Source organism: Lethenteron reissneri, chromosome 58 (genome assembly GCF_015708825.2).
Source record: "Lethenteron reissneri isolate LAM-NWPU_2019-01 chromosome 58, ASM1570882v1, whole genome shotgun sequence".
Lineage (NCBI taxonomy): Eukaryota > Metazoa > Chordata > Hyperoartia > Petromyzontiformes > Petromyzontidae > Lethenteron > Lethenteron reissneri.
This window is the reverse complement of record NC_083836.1, coordinates 1124689-1148780: the sequence shown is the minus strand read 5'-3', so window position 1 is coordinate 1148780 and position 24092 is coordinate 1124689. Positions and strand designations below refer to the sequence as shown.

The following is a 24092-nucleotide window of genomic DNA, read 5'->3' as shown; positions in this document are numbered from 1 at the left end:
GAGCGGCTCGGGAGGGAAGATGTCCATTTTACAGCACGAAGATTAAGAGACACCGCGTGTGGCAATGGGTTCTATATTCTTCTTATTCATGTTTTGACTATTATTCATGTTTTGACTATAAATCTGCAGGCCATGTTTATGAAGGTTAGCATTTCGGGACCACCCCCCCCCCCCCAAACTTCTAAAACGGCCTCTGACCTGGGTTCGAGTCCAGGCAAGCCGCACTTCATTACAGATGTCCGGGTCGATGGTACCGACGATCGTCAATGTCCGCACAAGAAATTGAGCCGCACTAAAAATATTTAGCGCATGGTCTCCCTCGTGATCGCGTGGATTTTCCTCCAGGTCCTCTCGTTTCTCCCTCCACGTTTAGAAACATGCGTTTAGAGCATTTGGCCGCTATAAATGTCCACGTCATAAGCCACTTCGTTGAGCTATCAATTATGGCCAGATCACTTCTGAAAAAATAGCCGTATAGTTCAGTGGGCCTTACCCGAGAAAACATTTGTAGTTTTATTTTAATTGATCGGTCTCGTGCAACGGCTGCTCGATAAATAAACAGTGGAGGCCGAGGCTGTGGGCCCACACACTTCTCGTGCTCACGTGGAAGAGATCTCGCGAACCGCGCGGCAAGATTCCTGCGTGCGTGCGTGCAACAAACCATCCTGGATTAATTCTCGTTACAATGGGCACTGAAGGGTTCAAGACAACGTTTGCAAATTCCAGTGGAGTTTGATTAAAAACAACTCAGGAGTAGTGGGGTGTGTACTTTGTTTACACTAGACAACTCAGCAAATGGGTTGGAATGCTTCTCATTTCTCCTCGGGCATTCCAGAGGCCACGTTCCCATTGCTAAACAAGATAACATTGCTGTTGTTGGAGCGAAATACAGCATTGAGTCTTATAAAATAATTAATGGTGCAGCCATGAAAAATGTTTGCTCACCGTGCCATTGCTGCCGCGAGGGCCTTTGGTCTACTCTTCCACATTGACCTGAAGCGGATGACATACCCACATTTGACCTCACCACACTCGTGCACTATCGACCGCGTCGGAACATTAGCCGGCCGATGCACACATCTCCTAAATTAATAGAAAGTTAGAGAAAGGCCGTGGTCACGTGATGGTGGCCATGCAACCCAAACTATAGACCTCACCGTAGTAAACCCACTGTGGTCTGGTCTCCTTCAAACGGAGGAACGGGCAGAATGACACCAACTCTCCTCAAGACCCCCTCGCCGTATCCAGCAGCAGACCCCAACATTGGCATCCGCCTCCTGAGCGTGTTGCCACTGCCATCGTGCACGAGAATAGAGCAGAACCTCGCCACACACCAGAGGTCGCAAACGGGTTTTGATTCCTTACCCGTACCCGGCCGCACCAGGGTCGCAAATGGGTACCCGTACCCGTACCCGGCCGGGTACGGGTACCCGTTCCCTACCCATACCCTACCCGAAATGAGTGACAAACGGTTACTCACCAGTGACTCACGGCTTACCCGTACCCGTACCCGTACCCGGCCGCACCAGGGTCGCAAACGGCTACCCGTACCCGTACCCGGCTGGGTACCCGGCTGGGTACCCGGCTGGGTACGGGTAGCCGCGTATCGGGTAGGGTACGGGTATCGGGTACCCGGTTGCGACCTCTGCCACACACGGCCTGCGGATCGCCTAACTGTGGTGGCCCCCTCTACGCCGCTGGGTGGCACAGAAGCAGAGGGGGGGGAGATGGGATTTTAAAAGCTGCCCCCTCCCCCATTGCACCACTGTGGCAGCTGCCCATTTAAATATAGACACGCATTTCTCTACATACCTCACTTGATTCTACTCCGTAGTTAACATCTCGCCACGGTGGCGAAATGTTAACTACCTTGCCTGGTATGCAGGAGGGCATGGGTTCGATCCTGACCCTTTCGCCTGCTGTATATTTGGAGTTTGCGGTGTCTCTCTCCCCGTGGTCATGTGGATTTTTCTCCGGGTCCACCGGTTTTTCCCTTCACAATGAAAATCGACGTGCGTTTTAGAGTATTTGGCTACTATACATTTCCACGTGATAAGCCAGTTCATTGAGCTATCATTTGTGGCCAGGTCGCTTGTGAAAAAGAGTTGTGTAGTTTTTTAGGTTTGGTTTGCATCATGGAAGGGAAATCAGGACCAGAAGGATAGAATAAAAGGTGAACTAGAACGAATTGAAGAGGTTTTGTAAAGCTTTAATTGATGATGAAAAGCTAATCACGATACCATTGCACCTGCGGTGGAAAGTTGCAACAACAACAACAGCAGCAACAACAACAACAGCAGTAACAGTTTTTCATTCATGCCGACCAAGAAGCACGCTCCACATACGCATCACCTCTTCTGGTGGGAAGTCGGTCCGGGGCTCTCTGGTGGAGGAGGAGATGCCCTCTGTGAAAGGGCACCGAACGTGAGTGCGTACAAATGTATGCACGTGTGTACGCTGGACTTCTTTCGCACCGCCGTACGTAGCCAACCGCGCTCATCGGAGGTGCTGGCAGGAAGGACAACAAACTAAGAACACGAAAAGCAAAGAGAATCGCTTCATCGAGCACCGTTGACAGTGGCTCAAAACATTTGTTTCCAGCGTTGGCCCGAATGTTCTTTCCCTGACGTGCCTTACAAATGCAGAGCAAACAGTGGCTGACGGCACGGGGCAGCCTGCTAGGGGAAGAACCAACACCGTGGCATTAATAGTCATCATTACGATTATAATTAGGCTTGTATGACCCAGGCAAGCCTCGCCGAGTGTCATTCATCTTTTTTCGGGAGTCGTCCTGCCAAGTTTTTGCTATGGGGAGAGAGATACATGGGGTGGGGGGGGAGATGGTGATTGCTGTGCGTATTCCAATCGTGTAATTTAATCATTTGAATTCCTTCGTCGTAAGAGGCTCGTTGAAAACTTTTACACGTGGGAATAAAAACTCGGATTTTCTGCATCAGCCCGCGTGTATGAGGTGAGAACACTGACACTGTGCAGATAGGTCAGAAGCAAATTCCTGGGCGAGTGGCCGGTGTGTTACAAACATCACGTATGTATGTGTACGTTTGTTGAACTTCTTTCGCACCGTACTTATGTACGTAGCCAACCGTGCTAATCGGAGGTGCGGGGGAAGGACAACAAACAAAACATAAAAAGCAGTTCTAAAGAAATTAGTTTTCAATCTTGATGATTTAAAAGTTGCGTAGCTCCAGTGGCTTCCGAATATCGGAAGGAAGAGCGTTCCAGACGGCCGCAGAGGCGCATCCGAGAGCGCGCGATGCGGTGAACGTCTTTGTTTGATGGCTGGCCATCTCTGTCTAATCCACCAACCCCATTGTCAAGTCACTTGGTAACGGGCGTAATTCATTCAGATTGTTTACTCAGGAAGACCGCGCTGAGTCTCAAGACCCGTTTTGGGAGGGTCCTGCCATGTTTTGCCGGAGGAGTGAGCGGTGTTGCTGCTGTCTGTGTGTGATCCCAATTGAGTCATTTGCTGAGTCATTTTTCAGCGTTGAGACGTTTGGCCAGTGACATTAGGGTCCCTTTTGTATTGGCTATGGGAGAAATCGAGAGAACCGGGAAGAAACCCCATTCAGTGCAGGGGGGAGGAGGACTTGCAAACGCCACACGCAGAAAAGGCGCCCGAGTCAGAACTCGAACCCAGGTGCTTCTTTGTGCGCAGGCGCGAGCAACACCACGGCGCCACCACCCTGTCCGCCCCGTGGCCACGAGCGTCCGTCCATCCGTCCATGATTCTGAAAGCGAGTTTGTACGTGAGCAGAGGCGGACTTTCGACGCGGTCCTGAAATGTCAAGATTTTGTTTTTCATTATTAAGAACAACACTCGACGTATTCTCTCTGGTAAACATCAACGCGGTGGCAACTGCTTAGGGGCCCAAGGTTGGGGCGTCACCCCCCTTCACCCACCCCCACCACAATCCACCACTAGAAGCGAATTTAAATCCAGTCATTAAAAGCCGCTTCTAGGGACGCGTCTGCGGCTTGGAAATCGATGAGAACTCTTCTTGTGCTTCTTGTGGTCACGTGAGCGCGGCCAACCGCCGCGGGCCCCTCGGGGTCTTCGTCGTCGTCGTCGTCTGCGTTGAAGCCGCATCGCAACTTTATTACATTTGTCATCGCTGCCGCCATGCGCCGTGAGCCCCAGGGACCAGACAGATCCGCGCGGTGATTGCTGCAGTTATAAAAAAAATAACTTTCTGCTGAGCGAGCGCAATGAAGTCGGCACTAAATTTACGCGAACGGCCAATTGCACCGGGCGGACTGCAAAGTCGGACGGGGGGCGACCTTTGACCAAAGCGAGAGGCCGATTTTTGCTCCGGAAATCGGCCAAGCGTCACTTTGCAGTCATTTCTCCATCTTGTCACACAACCTTGGGGCGAATGATTTGAGCGTGTCTGGCGTTTGCTTGATTTCCTGACCCCAATGGTCACAGTGCTGAACTCATACGGAGCAGTTCTTAGCAATAACGTTGTGAGCACGGGAGGACGGGTGCTTTTTTTTCTCTCTCTCTCTCTCTCTATGGAAAGGTAAAGCCTTAGTTAGATCGGACGAATTCAACGTCAACGTATTATGACGTTTCGCTGAAACCGGCAGGTTCGAACCTCCCTGATGCATTCGATCAAATTCTGACGCGCGATGCTCCTCACCAGGCGGCTGACGTTAGCGTGGCCGGCGCTGTAGCCTCCTGAAGCGCTCGCGACTGTCGCTAGCGTCGCTAGCGTCGCGAGTGCCAGCCGCAGCCTCGCCCGCGTCCTTGTCGCGGCTGGGGGGGGGGGGGGGGCGGAGGTTTATTGTAAAATTCTTGCATGCAAATGTCGCTTTGCTTCTCTCCCCCATTGGGCGGCTGGATGGAAGTTCAGCCGTCGTGTAAAGTGTGCGTAAGTTACATTTTTTCGCCGCCTGTCGTTGTGAAAGCGCGCGTTCCTGTAAGTCTGGGAAGAATGTTGTATTCGTGGGCTTGATGCCGGTCGTTGTTTGCCTGCTAATGTGTTTGTAACTGAACCGGCATTGATTGCGTCTCTCTTGTGTGCGTGTGTTTTTGTTGTACCACAGTGCATGAATTTAATCCATTTGGCATGGACAAGGTAAGTGCAACTTTGGCAGTCGGCAAGCACCACCCCACCCCCTCTCTCTCTCTCAACGGAGGCGTGGGATTCCGATAATTCATTAGTCATGCTCACTGGTGAAATTTGCGAGTCTCAATTAATTGAATTCACGTCGTCGATACGGCCGGCTGAATGTACTGCCGTTACTCCACTTGAATTGGATTGGCCGACTTCGCGATTCATTTTTTGTCGTCTTCAGTCACTTCTTCACTTTCAAGGATCAAAGTCGATTCTCTCCAAGCAGACAAGAGACCGTGTACGCGGGAAAGATCATCTGAATAGAAGATGCTCACGACGATTTAGTTCTCTGAGCGAGGAAACCCCAAAAATCCCTCGTGGGTCCTGCGAGCTCGCTCACAGCTGCTGCCATTGCCCTGTCGATTGCCGGGCAATCGGTGAAGACATTGGGAAGTGCTTGCCGCTGGTGATTGCTCACCCCCCCTGACTCCTCGCCGCGCTCGCTCTGCATCCCCACTGACATCACCGCCAGCCATCTCCTCAGACTTTCAACAACTCTTGCTCCATCAGTGATATGCCGAGCACCACTTCCATCCCTCACTGCCTACCTAGGGCCCACCAATCAGGCACCAAGGAGCCTCGCATCGCACGCACGCATGCCTACGAGCGCGGTAGTGTGTGTGAGACTGATTAGTGAGGAGCGGTGGTGCAGCGGTTTAGAGCATTGTGCAATGAAACCGGCGGCCCGACTTCGATTCTCGCTCAAGGCCAACATCAGTGACGAACATCTGCACTGGTCCTGAGCCTTGCCTAGGTCGACTCAGCCTTAAACGAGTAGCTTGTGCAGCCGGACGTGGTGCTGGCCACCCATCCCCTTGTGTGCCGTGCTGGCGTTGACAGGTGCTGCCCTACAGAATGGACAGCTGACATTAGTCCGCACTTTGCTGAACCACCACTTCCTGGCGAGCCAGGGTATGGTGCCTGCTTGACGCCCACGGGAGGAAGGGATTTTAGTAATGTGTGCGGTGATCCGCCAACCCTCGCTGCTGCCTCCGCAGTGCTGGATTACAGGCGGCCACTTGCAGCGCGGCCACCGTGAACCTGAGTACCTGCGGGAATTTGAATGTGCAAATGTAGCGTCGTGGATCTAAAGTGTGTAATTAGGCAATAACATCACTTATGAAGCCCCTCCCCATGGAACACTTAGACTCGAAAAACTCGAAGTTATTGCTTGAATTAGCAAATACCTGCAGCTTACATCACAAATTTGTGTCTGGTCCATCGCTTGCCATGCAACGTGAAATTAAATTTGTAGGGCGGAGACGAGATGCGGTGTAAACGTACGGTGATGTCCGTGTAAGGAGCGATGCACGCGCCTTTAACTGATCCCACGGCAGGCGGGTTGGGTTGGCACAGTATGCGAGGGCTTTCTCCGGGGTCTCCAGTTGTACACCACGCACAAATCCTCGCACAAGAGATTTGATCAAACATTCCCGTCTCGATGTTTTTCTGACAAGAGTCCTTAAGCCGTCGTGAAACATAGCTGTCCCCGGTAAAACACTCCAAATGGGAATTGTCAAAGATATTGGTTTGCTTATATTCTACAAAATATGATCACCATGCGTACCACGATTACCGAGTCATTCCTGCTTGGTAAGTTAATTTACTCAAATTCTGAAATTGATAGCACTGGAGAGTTCTGGCTTCACTGCTGTCACCCGGCATTATTTAATCCTGTGGGTGTTACTCCGGTGAAAAGTAATTCATCTTTTGGGTGATGGCCACGGCAGAGCACAGACAGCAGACCCTCTTCCAGAAAAGGCCCATTCATCAGCGCGACTCGCGCCCTATTAATCTCAGCCTCTCGGCGCAGTCCAGCTGTTTGTAATTCTCCCAGACGGGCGCAATCAGTGTGCCGCCCCCCCCAGCGGGCTCCAGGCCAACCCTGTCCCAGTCTCGTCTGCGTCTTTCCGCGCTCGCGCACCGCCACCACCACCGCCGCTGCCTCTGTAAGGAGATATTTTGTTTTATCAGTCCCGTGCCATTTATTGCGGTGAACTATTTCCTGGCCATGTCCTGTGCCGAGGATCCGGTTTCTCAACACCGATCACGGGGGGGGGGGGGGGGTCGTGCGTGGGGAGGCAGGTTCTGGCTCCCCGCTCTGATCCCCGCGGGCCTGCTGGCGGTGGTGGCGGTGGTCGCGCTGACAATGGTGGCGGTGGCGTGCGGAGAACGGACTTTGTTTTGACGTCGCTGTGGCACGGGCGATTTACACAGAACTTGATATGTCCAAGTGTAGATGGAAAAATGAGCAGTTTACGAGGCTCATTTATGACTTCGCTTTCAGCTGAGCACGGGGCCCGAGCGGCGAAGCAGCGAGTGCGCGCCGTCAGCCTCGAGGAATGAAAATAAACGCAGCGCTTTAGATGACGGTGTCCCGGAAAAAAAGGTCGTAGAAATGTCTTTGAGCCACGTCGGCTTGGGGAAGAGTGTGATTGTGTTTACCGCAGCCGGTGATTGCTGCGCTTTGGCACTGTGGACGCAACGCAGGCGTCGGGGCCGGCTTCACGTGTTGCAGGCCCTGTCGCAGGGCTTCCTGGTCCTCGGTTCGCTTGCGTCTTTTTAACGTATTTGTTCATTTAATCTGTCGCCGAGCGCTCCCGCGACAGCAGGCCGGCTGTGGTGGAAGTGTCATCGGAGAGAGGCAGCGTAGAGCAGCGCAGTGTCCCCCGACATAAACTCCGGTGCAGCAAGGCAGGCTCGCCTTGTCAATGTTGCAGCGTACGGGAGAAAAACGCCTCCTGTCCGCGGTGACACGGCGGATTCTGTTGCCACGGATAATAGTAGTCGTGGATAATAGGAGTTATGGAGAAGAGGAGTTGCCCTGCATTTTGTTTATTTTATGAATTCCTGGGATTTTCAATTTGTGGGGTGATCGGTGCTCGCGTCTCTGAAGCAATGTTGCCTTCTCGGGCCAAGGAGGCTCGGAAGCTCCTGATTGGCCGGGGCGGTGTATAAATTGAGGCCGTTGAAACTAGAAGTGGTTGTTGTGGCAGAGAACCGAGGCCGACAGAAGCTCTTGATTGCTCTCGGGAGCAACTCCTCTTGTCAAGCGCTCTCTCACGGATTTAAACATGTCAACGCGACCACGCCATTGATGTGTTTAGTTTGTTCTTCCCCCGCCTCTCCGATTAGCACGGTTGGCTACGTACGGTGCGAAAGAAGTTCAACATACATTGATAAGCTACGCACAAGTCCTACTGTAATCCAAGATTGCCTCGTAAGCAATGGCTGAAATCCAGTGGTTATTACAATGGAAGAGAGTACTAAACCAAAATCAGTCCCAGTTGCGAATGTTTCAATGCATAACAGCTCACAAAAATCTTTTTTTAAATGCATATTTATTTAAAAAACACAATGAAAGCCATAAATAACATCCCGCGATGAAACAACCCATATAGCACCTGCACATGACCTGATCTCATCGCTCTGCGATTTTCCGCACGTATCGTGAGCCCAGAGCATGACGTTCCTCAATCGATCGATGGCTACGGCCATGGCTCTCCACTGGCGTTTGACCTCCGATTAGCGCGGTTGGCTACGTACGGGGCGACAAGTTCAACGCACATACATACACATGCAGCGATCGTTGTTATCACGGCGAATTCACCCCATCCCCATATGTGTGCGCGTGCGAGTGTTTCTCCAGTTTAGCGCGTCGCGCTACGAACACGGCCACCCGAGTTCGATTCCCGCTCACAGGCCAACACCAGTGACGATTCTCTAAACCAGTCATGGGGCCTCCCTTTGGTGGACTCGGCCTCAATTGAGCACCTGGTGTCCAGGCGTGGCGTTGGCTACCCAACCCCCTCGAGTGCCGTGCCGGCCTTCGTAGGCGCTGCTGCTCGCTAACAGCACTTGCCCCAACAGTCTGTTAAGGCCACACGGGGTACCTTTATCTTTTTGTTTCCCCAGTTCAACTTGACGCACCACATCGCCCACCTGTCCTTCGGCCGCGATTACCCTGGCATCGTGAACCCGCTCGACGGCACCAAGTCGGTCTCCCACGAAGGTGCCAAACGCCTTGGGCTCGTCGCTCATGTCACACGCGTGTGTGTGCGTGTGTGTGAAAACCAAATCTTACAAAATGTAGATTTTTTATTTTACCAGGTAAGGCCCACTGAGCTGTGTATAGCTCGTTTTCAGAAGCGACCTGGCTCTCACAAATGATCGCGCCACGAAGTGACTTATCATCGTGTGGAAATTTATTGCAGCCAAATACTCGCATCGCGCTGATTCTACATACGTGTGATGCTGATTCTACATACGCGCGATGCTAAATGTGGATGGGAAAACTGGAGGACCTGGAGAAAAATCCACGCGACCACGGGGAGAACATGCAAACTCCAAATATGCAGCAGGCGTCGGGGTCGGGATTGAACTCACGACCTCCTGCATACCAGGCGAAGTAGTTAACACCTCGCCACCCCCTCACATGCGCACACCCCCCTATGTAGGGCGGAGGTGGGGTTGGGATGTGGGAGGGAGTGAGGATGTCACCTGTGGCCCCTGCGGCCCACGCTGCTCCCGTGTGACATCGCGTGCATGAGGGCGGACACGGGCAGCGCGGGCTGTTGGGACGAGCGAGGCGGTGTGGCAGAGGGCGGTGAGGAGGTGGTGCTGGTGGCGGCTCGGTAACTGGAGCTGGGTGTCCGCGACGACATTGACACTCGCGTGACTCCTCACCACCCCCCCCCCACCCCACGGCACGACGCACGAGACGCCGGCGGCGTCGCGCGTCCGCCGCTCGTTCGAAGTTCACGTTTCTGATTTGGCAGGGAGCGCCGGTTATTATCGCCGCCGGTGTTATTAACCGTTAAATACCACCGCACGCCATCGGCTTCAAAGCGAACGCTGAAGATGCCCTACGTTGTTCTAAAAGAGCGGGGCCATTATGTGCCAGGGTCGTGAATTTACACGCAGAGACGCCACCCGGCGCTGTCAAACAACTGCAGGCTGTGTCCGTGGAACACAGCAGCGCCTTCCTGTGATAGCCTTGCGCTCAGGGTGACGCGCGGTCCAAAACGTACCCGTGGGTCTGCTTTGATTCAAGTTTGCCCCGATTTCTCCTGTCCGTTGCAGATTTCATGATGTTCCAGTACTTTGTTAAAATCGTGCCAACGGTCTACGTGAAGCTGAACGGAGAGGTACTGCGCGCGCTTGCGTTACCGGCGGCTCCATGGCCACTCGTTTAGTTTCGTGTTTTTGTAAATCAAATGTAAATCGTACCTTTAGCAGTGCAAATTATTTCTGGGCATTCCTAATTAAAGTATCTTTCTTGAGTTGGGATGTTTGACCCGATCCGTGTCTGCGTGTTGTGTGGGGAACCGCACACGTACGAGGGCACAGGACTCAAATTTCCACGCAGGTCGACTCAAATTCACGGAAGCGGGTCGGACTCCACCTGTAATGCCTTATACTGGCACTTGGCAGCCCTTTCAGAAGTCCTCCTATAACGCCTGTGACCCACCTGTGGACACCCATAAAAGTGCTTAGCAGGCTCCATCATTCCTGCTCAGCTTCCAAGATCTGTCAAGATGGGGGGGGGGGGGCGGCATTGCGGGTGTCACAGCCGCGATTACTTTGTGCGCGCGCTCGTGGCTCGATGGCCGAAGCGATGAGTCGCCTTGTGCCACGCAGAGACAGCTGCCAAAGAGGGTGCCCTTTGAATATGGGAGTTGAGACGTGCTATAAGGCACTTTGAGTTGCCGAGGAATGAAAGCAACGCCGTATGGACCCAAAGATTATGGTGACGACGACGATGATGATCGTGTGTGCCAATGGCACATGTGGAGCGGTAAGGCAAGCGTCGGGGCACGTGGGCAGTGGGGGACGACCACCGGTAGGTGGAACGTCGGAGGCTGCTGCTGTTGGGGTTTGCGGTCAGCTCACCGGCGGTGCGCGTGCGCCCACCCCACCCCCGCAGGCGCTGCGCACGAACCAGTTCTCGGTGACCAAGCACGAGAAGGTGGCCAACGGGCTGGCGGGCGACCAGGGCCTCCCCGGTGTGTTCGTCTCCTACGAGCTGTCGCCCATGATGGTGCGCTTCACCGAGAAGCAGAGGTAGTAACGCAGCGCGCCAAGCTCCCGCATCTGTGGCCTATTTGTTTTAATTCAACAAAATTTTTTAATAGGTTTTATTATTTATTTTATTAGTATAATTATAAAAAAAATGTTTTTTTTTGCATGCCCGCTTACGTGGCCGAGCCCTCGTCCCCTGCGTTTCCCTCCGGTGCTCTCCTGACGTGCGCTTGTCGGCCGCTGTGACCCCTGCAGGTCGTTCACCCACTTCCTCACTGGCGTGTGCGCCATCATCGGCGGCGTCTTCACAGGTGAGCAGCGCGGCCCACAGCCCCCCTCTCCCCCCTCTCCCCTCAACCCCCCGCCAGCCCCCACGCTCCCCTCAACCCCCCGCCCCCCCGCCAGCCCCCCCCCTCTCCCCTCAACCCCCCGCCAGCCCCCCCGCTCCCCTCAACCCCCCGCCCCCTGCCAGCCCCCCCCCTCTCCCCTCAACCCCCCGCCAGCCCCCCCCCCCCGCTCCCCTCAACCCCCCGCTCCCCGCCAGCGCACCCCGCGTGGCTCATGCTTCGTAGCATAACTCGGCCTGCTGATTGAGTTGTTTTTTTGTTGTTGTTAAATGGCCGGCACATACTTGGCAGAGCACGTCGAGCGGATGTTTATGGTTTTTTGCGCTGCCGCTGAGGGAATGGCGCACCTCCGCATTGGCACCCAGCGGCTGCCACCTGCGGCCGTTTCCTGCGTTTCCGTTCTCCTCCCCCCTCCCCCCGGACCGAGCTCGCTGTAGGCCCCAAGCGTCGTCGCTCCCAAAAAGGGGAAGGGCCCGGTCGCTCGAAGTAACGCGGTCGCAGAAAGTAACGCGGTCGCTCGAAGTAACGCGGTCGCGGGAAGTAACGCGGCCGCGGGAAGTAACGCGGCCGCGGGAAGTAACGCGGCCGCGGGAAGTAACGCGGCCGCGGGAAGTAACGCGGCCGCGGGAAGTAACGCGGCCGCGGGAAGTAACGCGGCCGCGGGAAGTAACGCGGCCGCGGGAAGTAACGCGGCCGCGGGAAGTAACGCGGCCGCGGGAAGTAACGCGGCCGCGGGAAGTAACGCGGCCGCGGGAAGTAACGCGGCCGCGGGAAGTAACGCGGCCGCGGGAAGTAACGCGGCCGCGGGAAGTAACGCGGCCGCGGGAAGTAACGCGGCCGCGGGAAGTAACGCGGCGCGACGTTGATCGCTCGACGCGAAACGTCGTGGACCCACAACTCTCCGTCTCTCCTCCCTGGCTCCTCCCCCGTCTCTTACCTATATAGCCTCTTGTTACAGCAGCTCTTTTGCCCACTTCAGCAATTGTTTCTTGCTGTGGTTGTCCCACCTGATGACGGACGCTTGTGTTGCGCCCGAAACGTCGTGATTTATTATTTTATTTCTATTATTATTTCTGTTATTTATTTTTACCTACGTGACTTTACCGAAAAAACCTAAGAGTATGAGCTCTCATTTGTGGCCAGGTCGCTTCTGAAAAATAAGTGAATACCTCGGTGGGATTTGCCTGGTAGGATGGGGGAGGGTATTTGTTATGTGTTTGGGTGATTGAGGTTTTTTTTTGTGTTAAAACGCTTAAATATAAATGTGTCGTTAAACCCGCCACTACCCGAAACAGGTTTGTCACGTGAATAAAACGTGTAAATTAGTTTCTACTTGAGCACACCGTTGTGTTGGGAGAGTAAACCCACAACAGTGACAATACGTTGCCAATGTTGTCAATGTTGGGTATGTTGAACTTGGTTCGCACCGTACATCGCCAACCGTGCCAGCAAGGGGGGTGACGACTGCTGCTGCTGCTGCTGCGTGTGATCGCAATTGAGTCATTTGGCAGAAACACCGATCAAATTGCATTTGCGCTCGGTTTTCTCCCAGCCGTGAATCCAGTTCACGGTGTAAACTCGGTTGAAAACGGACGAGACGTCAACTTTCTACGAAAACTGCCGGAACGTTTTTTTTTTGAGAAGCGTCTCGGGTTGCAAGAGCTGTAACTCTGGAATGAGCACCTGCACGCAGTTACATGGAAGGCATTGTTTTATTTTTCAATTAATGATATGGCGTCATAAACAAGGGAGTCTGTATACCGGCTGCAAAGTTCTTTGGCAGCCCATTTATAACAGCCAGCACAGCACGAGTGTTTGCGTAGGCAGTGGTGACTTAGTACTGCTTTCTCATTACAGTGCAGGGGCTTTTAGGTGATCAAGACATTTGATTTAAACGTTTTTGGCAAATCTAGGGGTCTCTTCTACGGATATTATATTACTTTTTTTCAAACTCTGGAATGCCATTAATTTTCTGAGTGGTATTTCACATTCACGGATCGAATGCCAAGAAACGAATTGTAATATCGAGTCACATGCGAAGGGAATTAAATCGGGCTGTCAGAAATTTTCGGCAAATTTGTTGTAATTCTTCTCCCCGTTGAGCTGTGAATGGTCTGCCGGGGCGCGGCGCGGGGCTTTTATTAAAACACTGACGGAGAGCGATGAGCCAAGTCGTGCACAAGCAGCCTCACCTCCACTTTGTAAGTTCGTCGCTCTTTCTCATCTCGTCCCCCGCCCGCGCGGTGACCGTATCGTAAACCGCCGTGGTCTGCGCTCCTTGAGTGTGGAGGAGGAGGAGGAACAGCAAAACTCTCTCTCTCTCCTGAAGCCCGCTCCGGCGCCAGCAGATCTCGACATTGGCATTTGGCTCCCGAACATGTGGCTGCCATCATGGCCGAGAATAGATTTGTTGTAAGCGTTGCTAACGCAGTCTTTTTACTTTTGAACATCGGTCCTGGAAAAAACGATGTAACCTATAAATAAATACAAATTGCCTGCTAAAAAAATGCATGGTTTTTTTGGTTCATCAGGCTATGGCCCTCCCAGACAAATGTTTCACAGCAGCATTTATCTAAGCGGGCAAACTGCTTTCGACTGTATTTCATTGGCCCTCATGGGCTTGGCAAAAAAAAAAACTTCAAACACATCTGCCACGATAACAAATCTGACTGCTGATGAGAGCCAAAAGGTTGAAACTGGTCCAGAGTTTGCCTGTTTAAACAAATGCTGCTTGGAAACAGCAGCCCGGCTCTGTTGGCCTATTAGAATCAGAATGTTTATTTAGATTGCAGGAGGAATTCAAAGAGCTGTCAAGCTCTTTGTCACAGATGTCCAATTGGGGTGGGTCAGAAAGTTACAACAATAAACGATACAAACACGCGAGAGGCGTGCAAAGTGTAGGCAAGGTTAGCAAATCACTCAAATTTTTTATATTTTACCAGGTAGGACCCAGAGCTATTCGCTTTTTTCTCAGAAGCGACCTGGCTATCACGAATGATGGCTCAACTAGGTGGCTTATCATGTGGACATTTATAGCTACCAAAATAATCTGAACGCGTGATGTTGTGGGGAAAACCGAAGGACCTGGAGAAAAATCCACGCGACCACGGGGAGAACGGGCTTGTCAGGCAGGCTCTGCCCCTGGATCTTGCTTGGTCAAGGACTCGAAGCTCATTCTGTATGCCAGCGTACCCACGCACACAGACTTAGCAACGCTTCTCAGGCCCCGTCAACAGTCAACAAGTTCCCACCTGCGCTCACCATATGAGAGGGTCCTGCAAAAAAGAACGCTTATGCATCACCCCTCCCCCCCCCCCCCCCCCCCCCCGTGCATTTCTCCCGTACTCCACATCGCTGGTCGCTAAGAAAAGAAGAGTTGTTTTGTGCGGTAACCACAGGCATGGGAGGAGCGACGTCTGTGGCCGGCTTTCGGCGTACGTGTTGACACGCCACGAGAGCGGACGCGTGTGTGCGGCACACACGGCGCAATTGCTGAGCCTGGTCTGCGACTGCACCCGATTGACTGAACCCATATGCCAATCCCAGTCGCCTGCTGACGGTCCGAGTTGAGGGTCCGATGGTCGGAGGCGGAGGTCACTGGCGTGGAGTTGCCCTCTGCCTGTAGCCCCGTTCTCCCATCCATCCCCTGTGCAATTTGTTCACCTCCTGTCACAGCTGAGCCACCTCATTGGAGGTCCGCTATGATTGTGATGCGTCTGTGTATGGATTGAATCCATCTGTGCGGAACTTTGAGTGTTATTCCCCCCCATATGCATGGTGAGTTCTCGCCAGGTACTTTCAGTTTTCTCTCGAATGTCAAACACTCATGAATGGTACTGGCCACATGTCCAAATGCAGGACCTTCCTGAGAAAAATAGTCTTGAGATTGAGGGAGGCTTTCACGTGGAAATAATTGATTCTTAAATAGTTTCCATCATAGAAGGTTTTTTTGGTACATCGTGTAAATATAAATGCGTGATTAAATCCGCCACCACCCGACACAGCCAATTAGTAAGATTTGTCACATAAACAAAACATGCCAATTGGTTACTAGTTCAGCACACCGGTGTGTTGGAGTGTAAACTCACAACATTTACAACTTGAGTACCACGACGTTTCGCTGGTAATTACAACCAGCATCATCAGGTGACAGCCAAAATTGGTTAATATCGGTCGCGAAAGCCCAATACTATTCATGATTATTATGATTAGTACTTTTTTCCTCCGTGTGACAAGACCCACGTGCTGAGTACCATAAACACTGTGTACATGTGTGTTCCATCCTGTGAGTACAACTGACACGTGGAGGATTTCTCCACACATCTGGCTGTCCGCCTGAGGATGCTGGTTGTAATTACTGGCAAATCGTCGTGCTCGAATTGTATATGTTGTGGGTTTCCTCTCCGACACACAACCGGTTAGTGCCGAACTCGTAACGAATCTGCACGTTCTGTTCACGTGACAGACCCTACTAATTGGCTGTGTCGGGTGGTGGCGGGTTTAACGACACGTTTACACTCACGGGATCTAACCCAAAACACCTCGGCTACGGATAACTGGGAAATGACTGCAATGCCAGCGAGGTCCTCTCTGAGAGGGCCATGCAGATGGAAGCGCAGCTCTTGGAGGGAGGAGCCGTGAGTGAAAGCCGCCCAGCACTCAACGTTTCGAGTCGTATGTTTCAGCCTGCAGGCAAAGCAATACCGCGCGGCGATATTATAGCACCTTCTCACGGCGGCATTCCCCAGTGACAGTTACATATTGCAGAGCAAGTTGTATGCCGAGAAGGTCACGGCAGCGCCGTACAATTATGATTCGTCAGCGCTCGAGGAGCATCGGTGCACAAGAAAGCCTTCAATGCCCGCCCATTTAACGGGTTTCTCGAGAGGAGGGGAGGGGGACGCGACACGCCGGGGTCGCTTGGTCGACGACTTTGACGCGAGAGTGAAGTGACGGCTTCGCGCCGGGGCTCGGGGCGCAACGGGAGCAATGGGAGCAGTGGGTGATGTGGGTGCTGTGGGTGATGTGGGTGATGTGGGTGATGTGGGTGATGTGGGTGATGTGGGTGCTGTGGGTGATGTGGGTGATGTGGGTGCAATAGGTGCAATGGGTGATGTGGGTGATGTGGGTGCAATAGGTGCAATGGGTGATGTGGGTGCTGTGGGTGATGTGGGTGATGTGGGTGATGTGGGTGCAATAGGTGCAATGGGTGATGTGGGTGATGTGGGTGATGTGGGTGATGTGGGTGCAATGGGTGATGTGGGTGATGTGGGTGCAGTGGGTGATGTGGGTGATGTGGGTACAATGGGTGATGTGGGTGCTGTGGGTGATGTGGGTGATGTGGGTGATGTGGGTGCAATGGGTGATGTGGGTGCAATGGGTGATGTGGGTGATGTGGGTGATGTGGGTACAATGGGTGATGTGGGTGATGTGGGTGATGTGGGTACAATGGGTGCAATGGGTGCAGTGGGTGATGTGGGTGATGTGGGTGATGTGGGTGCTGTGGGTGATGTGGGTACAATGGGTGCAGTGGGTGATGTGGGTGATGTGGGTGATGTGGGTGATGTGGATGATGTGGGTGCAATGGGTGCAATGGGTGATGTGGGTGATGTGGGTGATGTGGGTGATGTGGGTGCTGTGGGTGATGTGGGTGCAATGGGTGATGTGGGTGATGTGGGTGATGTGGGTACAATGGGTGCAGTGGGTGATGTGGGTGATGTGGGTGCTGTGGGTGCTGTGGGTGATGTGGGTGATGTGGGTGATGTGGGTGATGTGGGTACAATGGGTGATGTGGGTGATGTGGGTGATGTGGGTGATGTGGGTACAATGGGTGCTGTGGGTGATGTGGGTGATGTGGGTGATGTGGGTACAATGGGTGATGTGGGTGATGTGGGTGATGTGGGTGATGTGGGTACAATGGGTGATGTGGGTGCTGTGGGTGATGTGGGTGATGTGGGTGATGTGGGTGATGTGGGTGATGTGGGTACAATGGGTGATGTGGGTGCTGTGGGTGATGTGGGTGATGTGGGTACAATGGGTGATGTGGGTGATGTGGGTGATGTGGGTACAATGGGTGCAATTGGTGATGTGGGTGATGTGGGTGATGTGGGTGATGTGGGTGCAATGGGAGCAATGGGTGATGTGGGTGATGTGGGTACAATGGGAGCAATGGGTGATGTGGGTGATGTGGGTGCAATGGGAGCTGTGGGTGCAATAGGTGCAATGGGTGCTGTGGGTGCAATGGGAGCAATGGGTGCAATGGGTGATGGATGTGGGTGCCATGGGTGCAATGGGTGATGTGGGTGCAGTGGGTTCAATGGGTTCAATGGGCGCCCTGAGCCAAGGGACAAGTTGCAGCACCGGGGTCCACGGGGTGAGCATTGCGAGCGAGCGCGGCGGCAGAGCCTCGCTCGCTCCTGCGACCGTTCTCCCCGAGTGAGCCGCGTCTCGTCGGACCTCGGCAGGGGACCGCAGGACCGAGAGAGTGGGCTTTACCATGCACGTGGGCCATGGACAACACTTGTCAGAATCTTTACTTAGACTGCGGGAGGAATCCGATGAGCTATGAAGCTCTTTGTCACAGATGTCCAGTAGGGGCCGATCAGTAAGTTACTAAACTAAAAATGTATTTATTAATTTTACCGGTTAAGGCTTACTGAGCTATATAGCTCTTTTTAAGAAGCTATCTGGCCAGAAATAATAGCTCAACGAAGTGCCCTATCACGTGGAAATATAAAGCAGCCAAACACTCAAAATGCACGTTTCTGAATGTGGAGGGAAAGATTGGAGGACCCGGGGAGAGAGACAAGCAAACTCCAACTATACAGCAGCAGGCGTCAGGGTCGGGATCAAACCCAGGACCTCCTACACACCAGGCGAGGTAGTTAACATCTCCTAGCCACCGTCGTCGCGCCCCTACCATGGCAGCAGGAGAGGAAGGGGGGAACAGCGCAGAGGGGCCGGTCCCATGAGTCCGCGTCGTTGTGGAGCCTTTGGCAGCGCCTTGGCCCAGCCTGGCTCGACTCTGGTTTCCACCGACCGTGTGAAAACGAATCATCGGAAACACAAACACGTGGTGGGGCACAGGTGGCAGCCTCCCCACACTGATGTCTATTCAGCTTCCCTCCTCACAGCAGCCGCCCCCACCCACCCCCAGCCAATTACAACACGCTATACCTGTCGGTAATGTCACAAAGGTTTAATTTCCACTTGTTCACGTTACTCGTCTTATAAAGCAGGACCTTGTGTAAACCACGCAGGTGGCACAGCCTCCGAGGCGTTCGTGTTTCCCCTGGCATGAAGAATCTTCCGCTGCAAACCTGTGGAGCGGACGGCACCGGTGATGCCGCAGACAGTTTGCTGGCCGGGCGACAAACGTTGGTCATCGTCCGTTGTTGTTGTTGTTAGCTCATCTCCGTCTGGGAGCTGCTGGAGCACGGGAGTGACTTGGTATCTTGAAACGTAATGCCGGGAGAGCCAGGCCGCATGTGAGCCTAGGGTTACTCCAGGTTTGTGCCGCCGACTGGGAGCTCTGCAAGTCTCCTGGCGACGTCGCTCGGAATTTAACTTTGCGTTGATCTGCCCAAGGAATTGTCCCTCCCGGATAATAATGAGTTTTAAAGATGCAATGAGGCTTTTCTGGGTAAATACTCCAAGGCATTTTCAGGGTCCACAAACTCAGGTTCCCTTACGCCAGGGGTCGGCAAAAAAAATAACAAGTAGGGCCTTTTTGTTGTTAATGGATTCGGTACAAAAAAAAGTATTTCAAAGAGCCGCAATGCGGTGTGGTGAATACAAGACGGCGCTTAATAAATAACGTCACGAAGCCAGCCCTTGAAGAGCCGCACGTGGCTCCAGGGCCGCCGAGCCCCCTGCCTGACACGACACCGCAAATGTGGCGTCGGTGGCTCCGGATGGGGATTTTAGAAGTGGATCTGGAGCAGTGAGACGGGTGCGTGTGCAGCAGCGAGACGGATTTGGCGGCGCAGGCCGATGATGCGTGGCAGTGGTGTGGAGGGGGATGGGGCATTCATCCAGCAGTGGATTGAAGGTGATTTACATCTTAACCACCTTAATAATCCACGCGCACAATTTGGTACAGCTGCGCAAGTGCAATGTGTATCTCAAACATGTTAAACGTGATTCCTCACGGTGCTATCTCTTTACATTTGCAGTGGCCGGGCTGATCGACTCCATGATTTACCACTCGGCGAGAGCCATTCAGAAGAAGATCGACCTGGGCAAGACGACATAACGCAGCTTGCCAGGAAGCTGCGTTCTCTCTACACTGTAGGCATTTTATTTAAGAACATACTTCAGGTGCGTGCGTGCGTTTTTTCTAAATTAGCAGCCCAGACAAAGGGGTAGTGTGTTACCAGAGCAATCTTTGTTCTGTCATGCACAGCCCCACGACTAGGAGAATGCTCGCCATCGGGACGCGCGGGGGCCGGGAGCGTTTCCCAAGCCCGCCGGCATGCGGCTGGCAGCGGTCCAGCGTCATGTGTGGCCAACTTGTAAACGAATGCCGGTCGCTCGCTCGCTCGCGCAGCCCATTCAGCACACACGCCTCTGCGGCCGCTGGCTTCTCGTGACCGCCGCCGCGTTTCCCCGTTCTCGTTTCCGCGCGGCGTCTTTTGTCACGGAGGGCCGCGGGCCCCTCGCCGCTCCGGTTTGAAGAGTTACCGAAGACCCGCCTTGGGTTCTCCTGCCTCGGGTGATGCGTGCGGGTGGATTAAATGATGATCATGATGGTGGCAATGCTGCGATCCGCCGAACTCAAGTCAACCACGGGGGGTGATTTTTGTTGTGCCCTGTGAGAACTTGGGAGAACCAGGATGAGTCTCGTCGTCACCACGGCGACGAAAGCGAAACAACTCGCGTCAAGTACAGCGATGAAGCAAATTGGAATCGGAGCGAAAACGGCATCACGTGAGAAATCCAAATTATTCCCAGCAGTGGAAGTCGGCTCGGGCAGATTGTTTTTAAGACTGATCACAGGACAATGACAATTGAGCTACAGAAACGTGAAACAGATGTCGGGTGACTTGCACCAACGTGTAAACTGACGGGGAACGTATGTGTGTGATATGCGTGAACTTCTTCCACACCGTACGTAGCCAACTATGCTAATCAGAGGTACGGTGGGGGGGGAAGGACAACAAACGAAACGAAAACGCATTATAGGGACACAGTCTAAACCTTTGCTTTCATATACAAAACCATGGCCTCTTAGTAAGGAAAACACATTGCGACAAATTCCTGGTGCATCTGTTGTTACATATCTGTTGTTGCTACATATCTGTCAAACTTGTCAAATTGGAATATCTATATTTTGCGTGGCATCGTTGGGGAAACATGACACATTTTCCATAATGGAGGTTTTTTTTTGCTTAAATATGAATGGGTCGTTAAACCCGCAACCACCTGACACAGCCAATTAGTGAGGTTTGTCACGTAAACAGAACGTGCCATTTGGTTACTAGTTCAGCACACCGGTTGTGTGTTGGAGAGTAAACCCACAACATTTACAATTCGAATATCGTGACATTTCGCCGGTAACAACAACCAGCATCATCAGGCGACAGCCAGAATTGTGGAGAAATCATGTTTTGGTCTTGAATAGAGATGTGGGTGGGGGGGGAAGGGTAAATGTGATGTCACTTGTGTATCACACTTTGAACGAGAACCGCCTCCCCTGGGAGCCGTGCGAGGTTTTCTACACCAAAACCGCGGGGCGGACGATCTGCGTCTCGCTGGGCGCGCCGTGATGTTCTCTCGCCGCGACCTGCGCACGCTTCCGCCGCACAGGGAGGATGGCCTCCTCTTCAACGCTCGTCACCGGCGTCGTTGTGTTGTCCCCTGCTGATGTGCACGTGCCCCTGCTGCACACCGCAAGTCATTAAACACCGCAAGTCATTAAACATTGAACTGGAGACGGAAACAAACTTGGCCGTGTCTTAATCGACCGTGGAGTTGGGCTAAATAAAAACCGGTAACCGCGTGCAAACAACCGGGTAGGGGTAGCCGGCGCGTACATAAAATGCCTCGCGGTAAACGCAACGTGTTTACGTTTTTAGCCGAGACAGCGGCGGTGCAATGGTCGGCGCGCTGCTCGATTTGCGATGCACAGGTCGCCAGCTTGATTCCATCTGCCGGCAGCGTGGCGGTTGAAACAACAGTCGTTGTTTAACTCGGTGCATTCATCACTGACGCTCCACCGCCATCGGGTACCGCTTCCTGACTTTCAACGTAATTTCATCGGTCGTGAAGACGGTCACCGGTGACCGGTCAAGGGCCCATAGACACCGCTGGGCTGAAGGGCTTCTCTCCAGGTGGCACGGGGCGTGGTGGTGCCGGTGCTTGGGACGGCGGGTGACGATCCGTGGAGGTGTCTCGGCCCGTGACGCCAAGTGAATGGACCTCCTTGTGAGTGCCGGGTGAGGATTGGTGACTCTCTCGTGCTCCCCCCCCTCTCTCCGTGTCGCGAGACGTTGGACGTAAGCCGGTTCGATGCGTTAAGGCTGCTTCTGTGTCTGGTTGAATGTGTTAAGGCCGCGTCTGTGTTGCTGTAGGATTCTGGTAAATTTCTATAAAGGTGAAAGTCCGCCCTTGGTGAGCTCTCGTCTTTCCCTGGTCTGCGTTTCCCTTCTGTGCGTGTGTGTCTGTGTGTTTACGGATGCCTTGGCGACTAGGCATCCGTAAACACCATCATCATGGTCTTGAATTATCACCCTGTCAAACAAATTAACTGGAACATGCAACATATATAACAATGCAATGCCCATCCACAAATACAGAGAAGACCTCGTGGCGATACACTCCGCTTGCTCCTGGCGCGGTTATCTGGCTTGACCACCTGAATGTGAAATCGCAGTTGTCTCTGCAGCGACATCATCAACCGTACGAAGAAGCAGACTGGACCATGTCGCTTGTTAATGCACTTTTATAGAGAACCCGGCCAGACGGCTCGGCAGGGGAGGGAGCGCCTCGCAGTCGCAAAGCTGCGAGTTCAAAGCCTGGTTGTTGGGCGGGGGGGGGGGGGTAGTTGGCTCGGCCCATCATTTCTCTGGGTTTAATAAAATGAGTACCACTTGGTGGGGAAGTCAACCGCGATTATCCTCTAGAGAGAGAGCGAGACTCACAACCCGCCATATGAATGTGGAATTCGCACCACTGGCTCAGGGCTGTAAACATGCACACGCTTTGCTGCTCATTTGAGTGGCAGGAAATCGGTGGTGGCTGGTGGTGGCTGCTGGTGGCGGCTGCTGGTGGTGGTGGCTGGTGGTGGCTGCTGGCACAGCAGTGGGCTCAGTCCGCATCGCGGATGTTACTCTGTTGGGTCCGTGGATAAATCCGCAGGACTTTTGAGTGTTGTTCCCTTCTGAGTATTGTTACTATTTTACTAATTGTTTTTATCTTACCAGGTAAGGTCCACTGAGATTTCGAGATATTTTTCAGAAGCGAGCTGGCCACACACATGATTGTTCAATGTAGTGGCGTATCATGTGGATGTTTATAGCAGCCAAATACTCTTAAACGCATGTTGCTAATGTGGAGGGAAAACCCGAGGACCCGGAGAAAAATCCATGCTACCACTGTGATAGAGACACGCAAACTCCAAATGTACAACAGGCGTCAGGGTCGGGATTGAACCCAGGACCTCTTGCATACCAGGCAAGGTAGTTAACATCTCGCATGTGAGGGCGTTCCGTGGATTTTTCCCACGTGAAGCCAAGCGCTCATGCATGGTCTTGGCCGAGCATCCCAATGCAGGACCCTCCTGAAAGCGGTCTTGAGACTCCATGAGGCTTTTTTCTTGGGAAATACCGAGGCTTCAGTGGTCGCGTTCGTCGTTATTAATTGCGTGCGCGCCCCGTGCTATGAAATGCATCTGTACCCACGGCGCAGCCTGCACATTTTCAATTGTATGTAACCAAAAACGGAATTGGCGCATTTTACATGGAGTTAGAGCTCTTGTAAAGTGGACTGTTGGTAAAACGAAGCGTGACTTTTATTACGAACATTTTTTACAGGCGAGCTTTTGGCTGCAAGCGAAAAATCTGGCTAATTTGTGTTTTACACGCGCGACTTTCATTTCCTTCGCGTTCAACTCGGCCGCGGTGTGAACCCGTGCGCGCGCAACTCGGGGATTTCGCAGTGAGCTGGACGAGTGAGGAATCGGGCCCCGATGTGACGCCGCCTCGTGAGTGCCTCGCCTGCGTCAACTCCGCGGTCACAGCATCATCATCATCATCACCACCACCACCACCACCACAGAGATCGCGAGGCTGTTGGCACCCCCCCCTCCCCTCCTTGCCTGTGGGCCAGTGTTCTTCATTGCAAGGCCCGCGGGCCTCACGGTGGCCCCTGGCGGCCTTTAGTGCGGCACCGACAAATACACAGCACGTGACAACACCCCCCGTCATCATCATCATCGTGCTGCCGCCAAACCCGCAGTGGTTTCAATTTGCGTGGCGGCCCTCACGCCGATGATGTCTTATCGGGGAAAGTGCGAGCGCTCCCCCCCCCCCCCCCCCCACGTCTGAAAATGAGTGAAGAACACTGGGCTAATTCTAAATTTAAA

At 53.2% G+C, this 24092-nt stretch overlaps 1 protein-coding gene across 3 annotated transcripts in view; it reads left to right on the top strand.

Annotated features, from left to right (window-relative positions):
• The window catches only part of LOC133357383 (endoplasmic reticulum-Golgi intermediate compartment protein 3-like), a 45249-nt gene extending 23113 nt beyond the window's left edge, over nucleotides 1-22136 (top strand). For 2 of the 3 annotated variants that reach the window (XM_061575266.1, XM_061575267.1), the window contains 6 exons: nucleotides 5071-5102; nucleotides 9057-9153; nucleotides 10224-10288; nucleotides 11068-11204; nucleotides 11418-11473; nucleotides 19684-22136. In XM_061575266.1, coding sequence (XP_061431250.1) covers nucleotides 5071-5102; nucleotides 9057-9153; nucleotides 10224-10288; nucleotides 11068-11204; nucleotides 11418-11473; nucleotides 19684-19763 — 467 coding nt within the window. In that variant the 3' untranslated portion in view covers nucleotides 19764-22136. The remainder of the gene's footprint in view (nucleotides 1-5070; nucleotides 5103-9056; nucleotides 9154-10223; nucleotides 10289-11067; nucleotides 11205-11417; nucleotides 11474-19683) is intronic. The other variant, XM_061575268.1, reaches the window with a different exon arrangement.
• The last annotated feature ends 1956 nt before the right edge of the window (nucleotides 22137-24092 follow it).